We start from the raw sequence: 15,193 nt of genomic DNA, 5'->3' as shown, positions 1-15,193 counted from the left end.
CTCCGCCTAACTCTGGCCCTTCATCTGCATCTGCCCCAGCGCCTACAGGTCCGGAACAGGGAATCCCGTCTACATCAGAGGCCGCCTTTGACTACTACAACGTGTCGGATGATGACGACGACGAGGAGGTGGAGGAAGCCTCTCATAAAGAGACGGCTCCACCAGAGGGAAAGGTTAGGACCGGGGGAGGAGAGAGTGGTGGTGGGGGTGGAGTCAGTGTTGGGGGTGGGGTTGGGGGCGGGACTATGCAGTGGCTGCTGGAACGAGAGAAGGAGCGCGATCTACAGAGGAAGTTTGAGAATAACCTGACTCTGCTGAGCCCCAAGGAGAACGAGAACACCAACAGCCAGAAGTCGGCGCACTCAGCACGTCTGGACAGTATGGACAGCAGCAGTGTGACCGTAGACAGTGGATTCAACTCACCACGGTAAGTCTGAGGGTTTCATTCATCTATGATATTTTGGAGCTACAAGTAGTAAATCAAGGTGACTTGCCATGTGTAACCTTACCGTTCATACATAGGATGTATACAGGATTATTTTTTTGTTGCTTGTTTCTGAACCCATGTCAGTGTGCCACCTTGATTCAAAAGATTTTATCAGTCCATCATTTAAATGTCCACATGTAGTCCATTGGGAAGTGGATTTTTCAGTGGAAGAAAACTTGACCATGGTTGCAACTTCCATTTAGCTAGGTACAGGTGTTGTGCTAACTAAGTGACTTGGTAACTAGCAAATGTACCACTTAGCTAACTTCTCTACTAGGTAGCTAGCTTGTCCATTAGACACTGAACTTACAGCTTATCAGCTGTCATGAAATAATAAAACCCAATTTGAAAGTCAGATCAAAATGATATATTTTGGAAGTGTTACAGCTTGTTATTCTTGTTTTTATTTATCAACTACGTCATCCACTGATTTGAATTTTTCCAAAAATGAAATCATATCAGTGCAGTGTATTCTGGGTAATGTCTGCTCCCTTGGGGGTTCAAAAGGGTTACAACTTACAAACGTCCCTATCATGACGAAAGTGACTGTCCTAGGAGAACTTGAGAAGGGAAGTCAACTAGGGCTTGTTTAAAATCCCACGTGGTGGTAGATACAACTACTAGTGTTGAATGATGGACACATAAACAGAGTTTTTGAGTAACGTAATCGCTTTACTGGAAAACTGTACAGTAGCTTATGCTTATCACGTGTGACTTCTGTTAACCACAGCTTCCGTATACATCCGGGCTACGAGTAACTACGGATACTCGTTAGGTACAAATGCGATTGGAACATAACAATGAACATTAAACCAATGTTCTACATGTAGCAAGTCATATTAGCTAACTAGCTAGCTATGAGTTTATCAGCCACAGAATTGTTTTCACAGTTCAAAATAGAAATTATGGTGAGCTATAATGGCATGCTAAACACTACCTACTATGGAAATAATTTAGGGTACCATAGTTAGGTTTAGCTAGCCAAGACCACTCGCTAAGTAGGAGGTGTATAATGTTGACACTGTAATATTTAGTACGGTATAAAGCAGTTTTTTCGTGTGTATGTTTGGCGGGTGAAATAAGTGAAATAAGACGGTTTGAAAGTACACAATTTAGGATTTAGCCAGAGTGCATGGTCAATAGTCATGCTAGCTTTTGTTGTAGCTGCTTAGTTCTTAGCTAGATAACAGCATTCTAAATAGTGGTTAGCCTAGCATGGGTGATCATATTTTCACACTGTTTAATAAGTCGTTTTAAGAACAAAAAAAGTTAATGAAAGCAGATTTTTGTTTTATTTAATTTTTTTGTAATGCGTGGTTGAGCCGCTCTGTGACAGGCTTATTTAATGACACCATTATGCCTCTACTTTTCAGAATAAAGCACACATTTATGAAAGTACAAAGCCATTCGCACATAATGTTGACTGCTATTTAGAAATCCTCTAACCACTAACATGGCTGCTTCTTGTTTTTCTGGATCAGATGCTAAAATGTTCTCTCTCTCTCTCTCTCTCTCTCTCTCTCTCTCTCTCTCTCTCTCTCTCTCTCTCTCCCTCTCCATCTCTTTCATGTCTCTTTCTTTCTAAGTTCTCTCAACTCAATAAGCTTAATAATAAAGTGATCGTTCATGGCGCTGAAACAGCTATGACAGGAAAGGAATGAGATTTTTTCAGGTCACCCTTTAATGACCGCTTGTCTTTGACCTCAGCTTGCCGTGTCAGCAGGGCTCGAATCATAACTGCTTATAACAGGATTATGTCATAAAATAAGTAACTATAATCCATTACAGCTCCCAAAAAAAAAAGAAAAAGGAAAAGAGAAATAGGCAGTAATCAGATTACGGATACTTATTTGAGGGATTACTTTCAAATAGTGAAATTTATTAATAGTGTGGCGAATCCCTGTGTGATGGAGACGCACCTCATGAAAGTGATGTTGTGCTTTATATTCAACTGTGTTATTTATTTATTTATTTATTTATTTATTTATTTACATATTCACTCCGGGCTGAATTTCCCAAAGGCATCGTAGCACTAAGGTCATTAAATGATAGAGCGAGCATCACTTTGAACTCTCTCTCTCTCTTTCAGCAGCTCCTATTTTATAATGTTCTTCATGGTACTGTTCATCTAGAATACAAAAAAAAATACACGAAACCTTACACCAGTTATAACTGCTACATCAGCGAAAGGGGCGGGGCATGCGGATCTGAGTACGTTTCTACTTTGCATGTTGATCGACTTTTATTAGGCATGTGATTATGATTATTATGCAGTGTGGTGAAAATGTTGTGAATTATTTGGATTTTAAAAACGTAGTCTACTTCGTTTTCTCTCCAAAATGCCTGACACACTCGCCGTCCAGTTTATTAGGAACACCTGTACACCTGTACATTCAAGCTGTTCATCTAATCGTTCAGTCATGTGGCAGCAGCACAATCTAAATAGTTCAAGAGCTTCATATTACACAGAGTTTTTTTTCAGAAACTGCCAAAAGGTCTTGTTGATGAGAGAGATCAGAGGAGAAGGACCAGACTGGTCTGAGCTGACAGGAAGTCTATAGTTAATCAAATAATCACTCTTTACAACCATGGTAAGCAGAAAATCATCTCAGCATACACGAGACATCAAGCCTTGAGGTGGATGAGCTACAACAGCAGAAGACCACGTCAGGTTTGGTTCCTGTCAGTCAAGAACAGCAATATGAGGCTGACCCTGTCTCATCAGCAAGGCGTTTCCCCCCACAGAACTGTCTCAGTGTTTTTGTTTTGCGCACCATTCTGTGTAAACTCTAGAGACTGCTGTGTGTGAAAATCCCAGGAGATCAGGACTTTCTGAAATACTCAAACCGACCCATCTGGCACCAACAACCCTGCCACGGTTAAAGTCTACACTTTAGAGATCAGACTTTTTCCATATTCTGATGTTTGATGTGAACGTGAACTGAAACTCTTGACCTGTGTCTGCATGATTTTATGCGTTGTGGTGCTGCAACATGATTGGCTGATTGGATAACCGCTTAAATGTGCAGGTATACAGGTGTTCCTAATAAAGTGGACAGTGAGTGGAAGGGTTTGTTTGCTCGATATAAGGAACTTTTATTTGCTTGACATGACTGAACATTGTTTTCTCTTAACTTAACAAAACTTTGCTAGACATCATAAAATTTTGTTTGACAACAAATCCGACGTAACAGATCTTCAGCTGACGCGACGGAAACTTTCCTCTTCTCTTAGCTGTGGCAGATGTTTACAGATCTTCTGTTCGCTCCTTTATACATCTTTTCCTTCGCTCTCCGTCTCATCTCATCCCCTCTTCCATCCAATCCCTCTCTCCATTTTCTCTCCTTCCCTCCTCATTTTTCCTTCTTTTCTCATGTGATGTAATCTTTCATTTTTTTTCTCTCCTTTCCTCTCGATCTCTCAATCCTCGTCTCTCTTCCTGTCATTTCTTCTCTCTATTTCTGTTCCTGCGTCCTCGTCTTATCTGCACTCCTCTTCTATAACTTCTGTTTTTACTTCTTCTCTTCTCTCCTCTGCACTCTCTTTTCCCCCATTTTTTCTTTCCTCTAACACTGTCTGCTTTTCTTCACTCTTCATTTTCCCCCCTCTCCTGTTGTCCTCTACTCTCATGTCCCGTCCTCCACTTTTATTTCGTCCTCTTCTGAAACTCTGTTTTCTTCTTTTTCCTCTCATTTCTTCTTTCATTTTCTTTTATTCTCTTCGTATTTGTCTGATCTCCGTCTGATCTCCTCTCGTCTCGTCTCCATTTCCTGATCCTGTTTTACCCGATCTCGTTTCTCGGCTTGTCTTCTCTGCTTGTCCCTCTTTCTCTTTTCTCTTGTCTTCCCGTGTCCTCACCATGTTGTTATTTATTTTCTCCCCCACCCCTCCCTACTCCTCTTTTTTCATCTTCTCTCCTCTTGTCTACAAGCTCTTCTTTTCAAACTTTTTCCTTTTTTCTTTCACTCTCCTGTCTTCCTCTCCTCACATGTCCCTCTCCTTGTTGTCATCGTTCTTGTCCTCTTTTCTCCTCTTTGTCCTCACCATGTTGTTATTTCTTTCTTTCTCCTCTTCTCTACAACCAGCCTCTGCTCATTTCTGTCCTCTTCCGCTGACCTCGGCTCCATTCTTCTGATCCGCTTTTACCTTCTCTTGTCTCGTCTTCCCGTCTTTTATCCTTCCTCATCCACACGCTTCTTCTTTCATGTCTCCTTTCTGATTTCTCATCGTTCCTCTACTCTTCTATTCCATCAGTTTCATTTCCTTTCTCCTCTCCTTTCTCCTCTCCTCGTCTCCATTTTTTCTGATCCACTTTTACCTTCTTCTGTTTCTTGCCTTGTTTTATATTCTCTTGTCATCCTTCTTGTCCTCTTTTCTTCTTCTTGTTGCCATTTCTTTTCTTTTTTCTTCTCATCTTCAATCCTTTCCTCTTAATCGACATCTCATCTATTCTGTCCTCCGCCTCTGACCTCGTCTCCATGTTTCTCTCCTCTTCTTTCCGTCCTGTCGTTTATATTTCTGATTCTCCTCCTCTCTTCTTCCCTTAGGACGCGGGAAAGTTTGGCGTCCAACACCTCGAGTATCGTGGAGAGTAACCGGCGCCAGAATCCGGCGCTGAGTCCGGGTCACATGGGCAGCTCCCTGATCGGCGCTCCGTTCTCCTTCCGCTCCGTGGCCGAGGCTCCCAGCACGCAGGCCGAGAAACTGCAGAAACCCAACAACTGCCTCGCCTCCATCACCAGCGTCTGACCCGACTTGAGGAGAAACACGCAAAAAAACACGTAAAAGCTCGGGCCGAGAATAAACACAAAACAAAAACACGTAAAAACAAACAAACACTCGGGCCGTGACAAGCACCTCAAACCTCCACGGGGACTGTTAAACCCAACAGGTATGGCTTCCACTGACTGTTCTACAGCATCGCAACAAATCACTGCAAAAAAGAAGAAAAAAAAGGAGAAAAAAATAGTCAAAATGGAAATGAATCATGATTTATCTCAATCAGGAAATTCTCCAGTTATTTTCATAACCCGGGATAGTCTTGAAGTATCTGGTCATGTTTTATTTTTTTGTTTCGTTTTTTTGTTTGTTTTTTTTTCCAGTAATAATTGTTGTTTTTTTTTTTCTCATCCTGTTGATGGATTGCACTCTGACACGAGGATCCCGACAGTTTTAAAGAGATCAAAAATCGAAATGTCACACGGAAGAAAGCCGCTATGAGATCTCAAGCATTAAATTTCACGATTCATAATGTTGTATGATAAAAAAAAAAACCCAGAGAAATAAAGTCATTCTTCATGACGGCGTTAGCTCTGTTGATAAAGTAATAAGAACTGGAGTCATACTTTTCATATTGCTTATTAAAAAAAAAGAAAAAGAAATAGTACTTAGATTGACTTACTATAAAAGAAAAACAATCTTATTCTGAAATTAAAGGATTCATTTAGGGTTTTTAAAAAAACAACACGAGGACTGTTGACTTTTTTTTTCTTTTCTTTTTTTCTTTTTTCTTTTTTTCCTTTTTCAGTTGAAATCCCAGACGAGGCAAAGTGTGTAACGTGTGTGACTGTACATCACTTAACGAATTTACCTGTTTCATTAAAGTTTCTATCTGACATTTAATCTCAGGTCATGAAGAGTTACTCTATTACGGGGAGGAACAAATACATTTGGAGTCACGTGTGTTCAGGAGCCGGTTCTCCATCCCTTATTTATTTATTTATTTATTTATTTATTTATTTATTTATTTACAGCCCACATGCATTTTCATTTCAGCTCTGTGTTATGAAACGGTGAATCAGATTCCTGCACTTATGATGTATGACGTCCATTGTGCTTTTTTGAAGCTGTGTGTGTGTGTGTGTGTGTGTGTGTGTGCCGGAAAGTCGGCTTCGCGTCCTAAAACGATTTGATTCCTCGATTACGGGACGCAGAGACTTCACCCTGTCGTCGCTCTAATACGATTTTGATTTATTCTCACGTTTTATTTCACTGACACTCCGCCGAGCTCCTTCGCTCTCTGTGTTTATCGTGTTTTTGCACTAGAGGTCACTTTTTGTCTCATTGGAAGCCTGAAACGTAAAGCTATGGTGTTAAAATGATGAATGATATCACTTCTCTTAAGTACAACACTGTTTGCTGAAGTAATATTCATTAATATTTATTAATTCCCCCGCAGTGTAGACGTTGAACTAAGCTGATCAGGTCTGGGCGTTTCCCAAACGCGTTTCGTAACCATGACAACAGCTGTGACAGATCACATCCTCTGTTTAACTTTGAGAACATACGGTACTTTATACACCACCCGCACTTTCGACGCAGTCTACAGAAAGAAAATCGCTACGTGATGTGCTTGTTTTCGTGGATAACGCGATTGACATTAACGCGCTGGTTTTACAGCGTCCCAGAGCTCCTCGGATCCAAACCAACAGCAATTTCTCTATTTTATTTATTCATAAACCGCATGTCAGGCTTTTCAATCTATAGTTTATCGTTACGCTATAGTTAACGTTCCGTAAACAAGTCAGTTCCTGTTCTCACTTACGTTATAGCAGCTATAAACCTCATTCCATCACCAGCCCTCTCTCTATCCTCTCTCTTCAAGTTAATAAGAACACAAACAACAACAACAACAACAACAAAGCACTGACACTGGAGGCTCCTTCTAGAAATAAATACAAATAAAATAAACATCTCCATCACGGAAAACTTTTTTCCCCTCATATTCATAATGAATTAAAAATCTTACATTGTAATTCAATAGTGTAATTGTGGGAGGGGCGGCTTTATTCTCTCCCTCCCCTGTCAATCAAAACGATGACGGCCAATCAGAAGCGTTTGTTAGCTCATGTGTAGGAGAATAAGGCAGTTAGCGCTTTAACCCTTTCATGCATTTACGGACAATAAGTTTAAGAACGATTCCTCCTGTAGATGCAGTTTGGTATATCTTTAAAAACAAAAGTTTGTACGCCTATTATTTAAAGCGTACTTTTTTAATCCAGTTTACTTTTGGCTTTAAACTGAAGATAGACGGTTTTACCTGCAGAATCGGATGCATCGTATATCAAGAATTTGTCATACAAATGATCATTTCTATAGTTTGGGCACAAATCTTAAATAGTTTAAGAGCTGAATGTTTACAGGTTTTACTTAGAAACACATTGAATGTTTTTTTTTGTTGTTGTTGTTAAATTTCAGGCGTAATGTTTTGCTGTTCCTATAAATAAATACGTTTATTTTTGTAAGTGTTTTAAAGGTTAAAATGAATATAACACGCAGTTTAAGTAATAACACGCAAATAAAGTGAAGCAAATAAATAAATGATATGAATCAATTATTTTTAACACATGAAAGGGTTACACATGTTCGCGTTAGGAATATCATGTAATAAGAACAGGAAGGGATCTGAGCGTGGTGTTGTTGTTGTTGTTGTTGTTGTCGTGTTTACAGTGTGTGTTAGGTAACGCCCACATCTGATTACATAATGGTTGATTCTCAAACCAGTGACTTGTTAAAAAAAAAGTGATGACAGCTTTGTGTCAGTGGAGAAACAGCATTTGTAGGACTCGGATCTGAATCTTAAAGCTGATGATTTGATATCTAGCCTTTATGAATTTATTAAATCTGATTAAAGACTGAAATCACTGTCTGTGGGAGAAAAATGTTCTTCATGTTTGATTGTTTATCCAGCAGCTGCTCTCCAACAAGACTTTGAAGACCTTAAATGTGATGACACGCTCCCTGTTTCAACACACACACACACACACATATGCACACACACACACACACACACACACACACACACACACACTCTAAAATGTCATGTACATGTACATGCCTAGCTACCTCCTCCACCTTCGTGTAAAGCAGGACAGCAGAGCGTCGGCAGATTGCGAAAGTTTCGCTGCAGCAGCGGATGTCGGAACTAAAACAAATCGAAAACTAGCAGTAAGAAGTGCTGAATTTTTTTAAACAATTTATTTCCATTTTTGACAGAAGTGTCTTCTACTTACTTTATACACCACCCTACAAAACACTGGGGTGCTAATCCTCTTTCTTAAGTTCTTTCTTTCTTTCTTTTTTCTTTCTTTCTTTCTTCTTTTTGCAGTAATCTTCTGTTTTCTTCTATTATTATTATTATTATTATTATTATTAGCATCAGTTCGTAACTTTCCATCACCAAAATGCATCTAGATGGAGAAAACATAAGAAAACTTCTTCTTCTGAAAGAAAGAAAGAAAGAAAGAAACATGTGAAAGCACAAAACATCCTAAATATAATGATTAACATAATATTTCATTTTTTTAAAAAGATTTTTAATTAATTAAGAGTTTTGGCAATACTGACTGTAATATTTAAAACCGGATTCTTATTTAATACCTGATATCTCAGAGAAAAGACACGTCCGTAATCGTTAAAGCTACAATCTGCATTTCTTTTTTTCTACTTTTATTGTTTTTTGGGGGGTTTTTTTTCATATTTTACACATTTTTCCCGACGGCCTGTGTAAACTCATTTCACGTTAATAAAATTTGGTGCATTAATGCAGTTTTTTTCCCCACTAAAGCAGAAGGTACTGTGCAAAAGTCTAGGTACCCTGTTTTCATATATATATATATATATATATATATATATATATATATATATATATATATATACATACACATACACAAGATCTTTCTTAGCTGTTTATTGGACTTCATCTGCTTTATTGTCAGTAAAACCAAGAAAATTTGTACAAGCATTCATTTACCAAAAAAAGAGAAAAGTTTTATGTATATTAGGCTTGTGTGATATAATGATTAAATCGTCCCTACACGATGTCACACTGCCACGATATCCAGTGACGTTTTTCGTGTCGGAGTTACGCAGTTCAACACTGGAGTACACTAGTACAAGATGTCGCTTTAAAATACATCAAAACAGCAGTCTTTCTTTTTCTCTCCAACAAAACGAGAAATGAGCCAATCGCCATGTGTCTCTAGAATGATTGACAGTTGCGTAGTTGTTTTGAATTTTCTGATATTAACCGGCTCTAACTGTAAGCCCCGCCCCTTTCCCAGCACCTCACTGACTGTCACGGTAAATAAATGTTTTGAGCTCATTAATGTGAAACAAACCCGGTCGGAATGTATATGTTCGACTTGACTGATATTAGAGAAGTATATATTTAATATCAGTTAAATATATCGATTAGGGGCGGCTTTGAGGCTGAAAGGATGGAAATTTTCTACTTAAAAAAAAGATGTACAGTGAAGTTTACAGCGCTCAGACACATTCAAATACTTTGAGCGGTGAAAAGGTCGGCCATGTGGACATGAGAACTGCTTTGTATAAGGTTTATATTGAAAATCTACTGGGTTAATGTTTTGGGGTTTTTTACTGCTTACTGCGCATTACTGCAGAATCACCTTAAAAAAACCACCAACCAGCTGAGATTTCGAAGTTGCCACTGCCACCCAGCAGTCCCCGACTACCGATTCACAAGCAGGGACAAATCGGTATCGCACATGCCTAATGTGTAAAGTGTCTAGTAACATATTAACTAACGGAGCACTTCTGAGATAAAACATTACCGGAGGCTGTTCTGAATTTACTGCAGAAACAGAAGCAAAGTGAGAGCTAAAGTTCTGAGAAGAGCTGTAACAGGTTCTTGATAAAACTGTACGACAGGTGAACCTAAAGGAATTGATACCGTATTAAAGGTAAACATTGACAACAAATATCGATCTGTTTTAAATAACGTCTTTACACACACCCAGACTTTTTCATGTGGGAATGATGTACACACTCATGTTCTTATTATTTTTTTCCCCCCCAGTGTAAAGTCTTGTAAGGTTTTTCTGTTCCAGGTGACAGTGTGGAGCTGCGATGACGCGACTACATGATGAGTGCAACTTTCAATGATCTCTTTATCTACATCTTATATTAACATATTGGGAAAAGTTCAATTTCGAGGCGGTCAGAGGGACCAGACGGTGGTGAGTTTAAGGGAGAAGAGTACCCTAGGTATCTACGCAAACCTCAACACTCAAGAGAGCGGATAGGTCTATAAAAAGGATTTGTCGTGAGGGTATACGGTGGTCTGGGTAAAGCCTACCTAGTTATAGAAAATATAACATCAGAGAGTCATCCAAGCATTTCCAGAACAGAAGGTCACTCACAGCATCTCCGGTACGGACGTCCTTCTGGACGATTTGTTTAGAAGTAAGAAAACACACAAGCTCTTGCCAGGCATTTTCAGCCGCTGTTTGATCAGAGTCCAGAGCCAATGGCGTATTGTATACTTTTATATATACTCACCAATATCCAGTGAGCCAATCATGTGGAAGCAGAACAATGCATAAAATCGTGGCATGCTGGTTGGTACCAGATGGGTTAGTTTGAGTATTTCAAGAACTGCTGATCTCCGGGGATTTTCAAACACGACAGTCTCGACACAAAATGGTGCGCAAAACAAAAAAACATCCAGTGAGCAGCAATTCTGCAGCAATATATATAGAAATATATAGAAATATATATAAATAATGTATACAGAAATATTTATGGAACTTTTTTTAAAGCTGTTATTCATCAGTTTAATTTCGATGTGCTATGAAAATGTACTGATTGTAGCTTTAATCCTTTGTCCATTAGTTCCTTTCATCAAAATATAAAACAAACGAAAAACTAAAAGAAACGTTAAACATATGTTAAGGCTATCAACAAACACGCGCTGTCCAAGGATGCGTTTTAGGATTGATTTTTTCACTGCTCTGGTTTTCACGTTTTCTTCGTCTCTCTTTTCATCTGTTGGTCTTAGCGTTTGACAGGCTGAAGGGAGAACCGCGGCCGAGACTGCCGTGTACGAAACCATGTTTGCACTGAAATGCCCGCTCTGCTCTGCTCTAAACTCCAGCCAGCGTGGATGCTCTGTTTATATTGTAAATGATTTCATATGAATTTATTTTTTTTTAAATCCCTGAAATGTCTTCCCTTATGGATTTTCGAACAGCAGCGTGAGATTAACATCGTGTTGGAAAACAGCGTCGAGCGTGTACAGTGTCCTGCTGTTTAACGACATCGATTTGCCATGCTTAGTATAAATAACTTCAAAAGAAACCTGAAAGCTACAAGGGATCTTTTGTAATGTCTACGATATTTGGGGGGAAGGTCCGCATTTGTGTGGTAATGGTGTTTAATTCGTGTTGTAGTCCATGTGATAAAACCCGGTTAGGAGATCTGTTGTGTTACTTTTTAAGACAATAAAAATAACACGTTTGGCAACATGTTTTAAATGTTGTGTATCATTGGTAAGCCAGTCCAAAATTATTGGCACCCTCTCTGAGAATCTGGGATAGTTTCAACGTAAGATATTTTCAAATAGGTTTTTGTTTAAGTGTGTTTTCAAAATTATTAGCACCATATTATGATCATTAATATTTGATGAAGCCTCACTTGGAAAGAATAAAAAGACCGAGTGTTTTTCTGTAATGTCTTAAAAAAAAAAAAAAAAAAAGTGTTGATACTTGTAAAGAATCTTATTTCAGTCCTCCATGTTGGTGCACATGGACGTCTCCTTCAGTTCAGACCACAGGTTTTCAAATTCAAAGACTGCAAAATGTTGATTTTGTGCAATGAATTCTTTTTTAACGGTATTCAGGTTAAATACACATTTGTATGTTGATGGTGTCACCCTAGCAACAAGCAAATGTATGGTTTGGTACGTTATGGTATTACTGAGCGCGTATGCAGTCCCCTTGTGTTATTTTGGTTTCCTAAACCCCACTACAGCTCCAAAGAGAAGTTCAGGAGCTGCATTGTGTAGATTGATTTTTTTTTTTAAAGCCTGAACGTGCAACCCCAATTCTGAAAAAGTTGGGACAGCATGGAAATTGAAAAATAACAACAAAAAAAGGAGTCGTTTGAAAATCCAGTTCACGCTGTACTATACTGAGAACACATTATTAACACATTATTTGATGTTTTACTTTGTGAATTTAATTTATTTAGTCTTATTACAAATTTGATGACTGAAACACGCTCTTAAAAAGTTGGGATAGTCGACTGATTACCGCTGTGTAACATCAGCTTTTCTTTTAATAACACTTATTAAGCGTTTGGACGCTGAGTGAAGACTCCAGTTGGTTAACTTTAGCGAGAGGAATTTTCCCCATTCAACCATTATGCATTTCTTCAGCTGAGCGACTGTACTGGGCCTTCGTCAAGTTATTTTGCGCTTCATAACGTGCCACACGTTCTCAATGGGAGACAGGTCAGGACTGCAGCAGGCCATGCTCGCACCCGCTCTCTCTGCTTACGCAGCCATGCGCTTGTAATCCGGATAGAATGTGGTGTGGCGTTGTCCTGCTCTGAATGGAAGCACATGTTTCTCCAAAATGTGTACATATCTTTCTGCATTAATGCTGCCCTCACAGATGTGCAAGTTCCCCATGCCATGGGCACTGACACCCCTCCATACCATGGGCACTGACACACCCCCATACCATGGGCACTGACACACCCCCATACCATGGGCACTGACACGCCCCCATACCATGACAGACGCTGGATTTCGGACCTGACGCTGATGACAGCTCGGACGGTCCTTTTCCTCTTTGGCCCGGAGAACACGGTTGTTTTGTCCAGAAACTATTTGAAATGTCGACTCGTCGGACCACAAAACACGATTCCACTGTGCTACTGTCCATCTCAGATGAGACCGAGCCCAGAGAAGTGGGCAGAGCTTCTGGACAGTGTTGCTGTACGGCTTCTGCTTTGCATAGTAAACCCTTAACTTGCATCTGTGGATGCAGCGGCGAATGGTGTCGAGTGACAAAGGTTTACCAAAGTATTCCCGAGCCCATGTCAGGATCTCATTACAGACTCATGACGGTTTTTAAGACAGTGACGTCTCAGGGATCGGAGATCATGCGCATTCAGAAGTGGTTTTCGGCCTTGCCCTTTACGCACCGAGATTTGACCGGATTCCTCGAATATTTTAATTATATTGTGCACTGTAGAAGGTGAAATGCCCAAAATCCTACCGATTTGTCTTTGGGGAATGTTGTTCCCAAAGTGTTGGATTATTCTCTGACGCATCTGTTGGCAGATCGGCGAGCCTCGACCCGTCCTTGCTCTTAAATGTCTAGGCATTTTTTGGAGGTTCCTTATATACTATGATTAGACGATTTCCTCACCTGTTCCACATCACCTTCTTATTTCAACTTCTCACATCACTATTAGTCCTAAATTGCCCCTGTCCCAACTTTTTTGGAACGTTTATTTCAAAATAATTTTTTTTTTTTTAAAACAAACTATGCAGTTGATTAGGTAAAACATCAAATTCCTTGTCTTTATACATTTTTTGTTTAAATACAAGTCAAAGTACATTTGCACATCACTCATCTTTGTTTTTATTAACATTTTCCATACTGTCCCAACTTTTTCGGAACTGGGGTTGTAATATCTAATAGCTAAATTTGAAACCCGTCAACAACAAGAATCGATTAAACTGCTCCTTGGTATTTCTTGCAAATCCCTTGCAAATTATTTTACATGTTGGTAATTTTAACTTGTCACGTATGTTTCATATTCAATCTTGTTCAGGGCAACAAACCATTTATGTGTCTTATTTTTCTTTTGATGATGGATGACAGATTAAGTGCTAACATCATCTGAAAATTTGGATTAGGTGTTTTTATTAAGTGTTATTTTGAGTCCAGGATTCTGGATATGAAACAGATTGTTATGTACATTCGACGCATATAGTGTGTAACACCCTTTGTTCCAATTTTAATTCGCCTTACGACTCAAAAAACCTTTGTCTGGAGTGTGCACTTGCAGCATAAGGGTTATGGGAGTGGTTTCCAAAACCAAACAATGTAGGTGAAGCAAGGTGTTCACATATTGTTTTGGCAATTCGTTACTGTACTAATTAGATAGCTTGCTAAGTCACTAGTTGTGTAAGGTAACTCTCATGTACATTTACAAGCGCTTTACAAATTACAACATTACAAAAGTGCATCGTAGTCTCCATTAGAATACGCTAGTACAGATAGGTAAGAGTGTAGGAATAGCATCCATTCATCCATCCATCTTTAGTAAGCATTTTATCCTGGTCAGGGTGGTGGTGGATCTGAAGGCTATCCTGGGATCGCTGGGCTACAAGCTGGAACACACCCTGTCAGGGATGCCTGTCAATCGCAGGACACCATATCCACTCACAGTCTCACACTCTTTCACATGTTAGAGGAACCTGGAGAACCTGGACACAGGGAGAACATTCAATATTCCACACAGACAGTAACCCAAGATCAGGATGGAACCAGGGACCCTGGAGAAGGACAGAGAAGAGTGTTGATGCATGTATTTCTTGTGTTTTGAGGGAAGGTGGGTCCAGTCAAGTCAGTCCACGCTTGAGGAAACAAAGTGAAGCAAGAAGTTTCATGTATCTTCAAGTAGGTTGGGGTCTGTTTTTTAGATAGTTTTTTCCCCACAGGTCTGATGGCACACAGGAGAAGATCTGCCAGAAGCAAATTGCAGTAGTCCAATCTCAAGATGACAAGAGACTGAACAAGCACCTGAATGGCCTTTGTGGAGAGAACTTGAGATGACTTGAGTGTCATCAGCATAGCAAAGGTATGAAAACCCGTGTGGGGATATGACCTCATTGAGAGAGCAGGTATAGAAGGAAAGAAGAAAACCTAGCACTGAGTTTTACGGGAC

General features: G+C 39.5%; 1 protein-coding gene across 2 annotated transcripts in view; it reads left to right on the top strand.

Moving 5' to 3' along the window:
• Positions 1-6,584, top strand: part of stox2a (storkhead box 2a) — a 36,892-nt gene extending 30,308 nt beyond the window's left edge. For both annotated transcript variants that reach the window (XM_053622167.1, XM_053622168.1), the window contains 2 exons: positions 1-427; positions 5,035-6,584. The exon at positions 1-427 is cut by the window's left edge and continues 2,112 nt beyond it. In XM_053622167.1, coding sequence (XP_053478142.1) covers positions 1-427; positions 5,035-5,236 — 629 coding nt within the window. In that variant the 3' untranslated portion in view covers positions 5,237-6,584. The remainder of the gene's footprint in view (positions 428-5,034) is intronic.
• The last annotated feature ends 8,609 nt before the right edge of the window (positions 6,585-15,193 follow it).

This window comes from Ictalurus furcatus, chromosome 3, assembly GCF_023375685.1.
Source record: "Ictalurus furcatus strain D&B chromosome 3, Billie_1.0, whole genome shotgun sequence".
In the NCBI taxonomy this organism is placed as follows: domain Eukaryota; kingdom Metazoa; phylum Chordata; class Actinopteri; order Siluriformes; family Ictaluridae; genus Ictalurus; species Ictalurus furcatus.
Note: the sequence above shows the minus strand (reverse complement) of the source record. Positions and strands in the feature narration are given on the sequence as shown.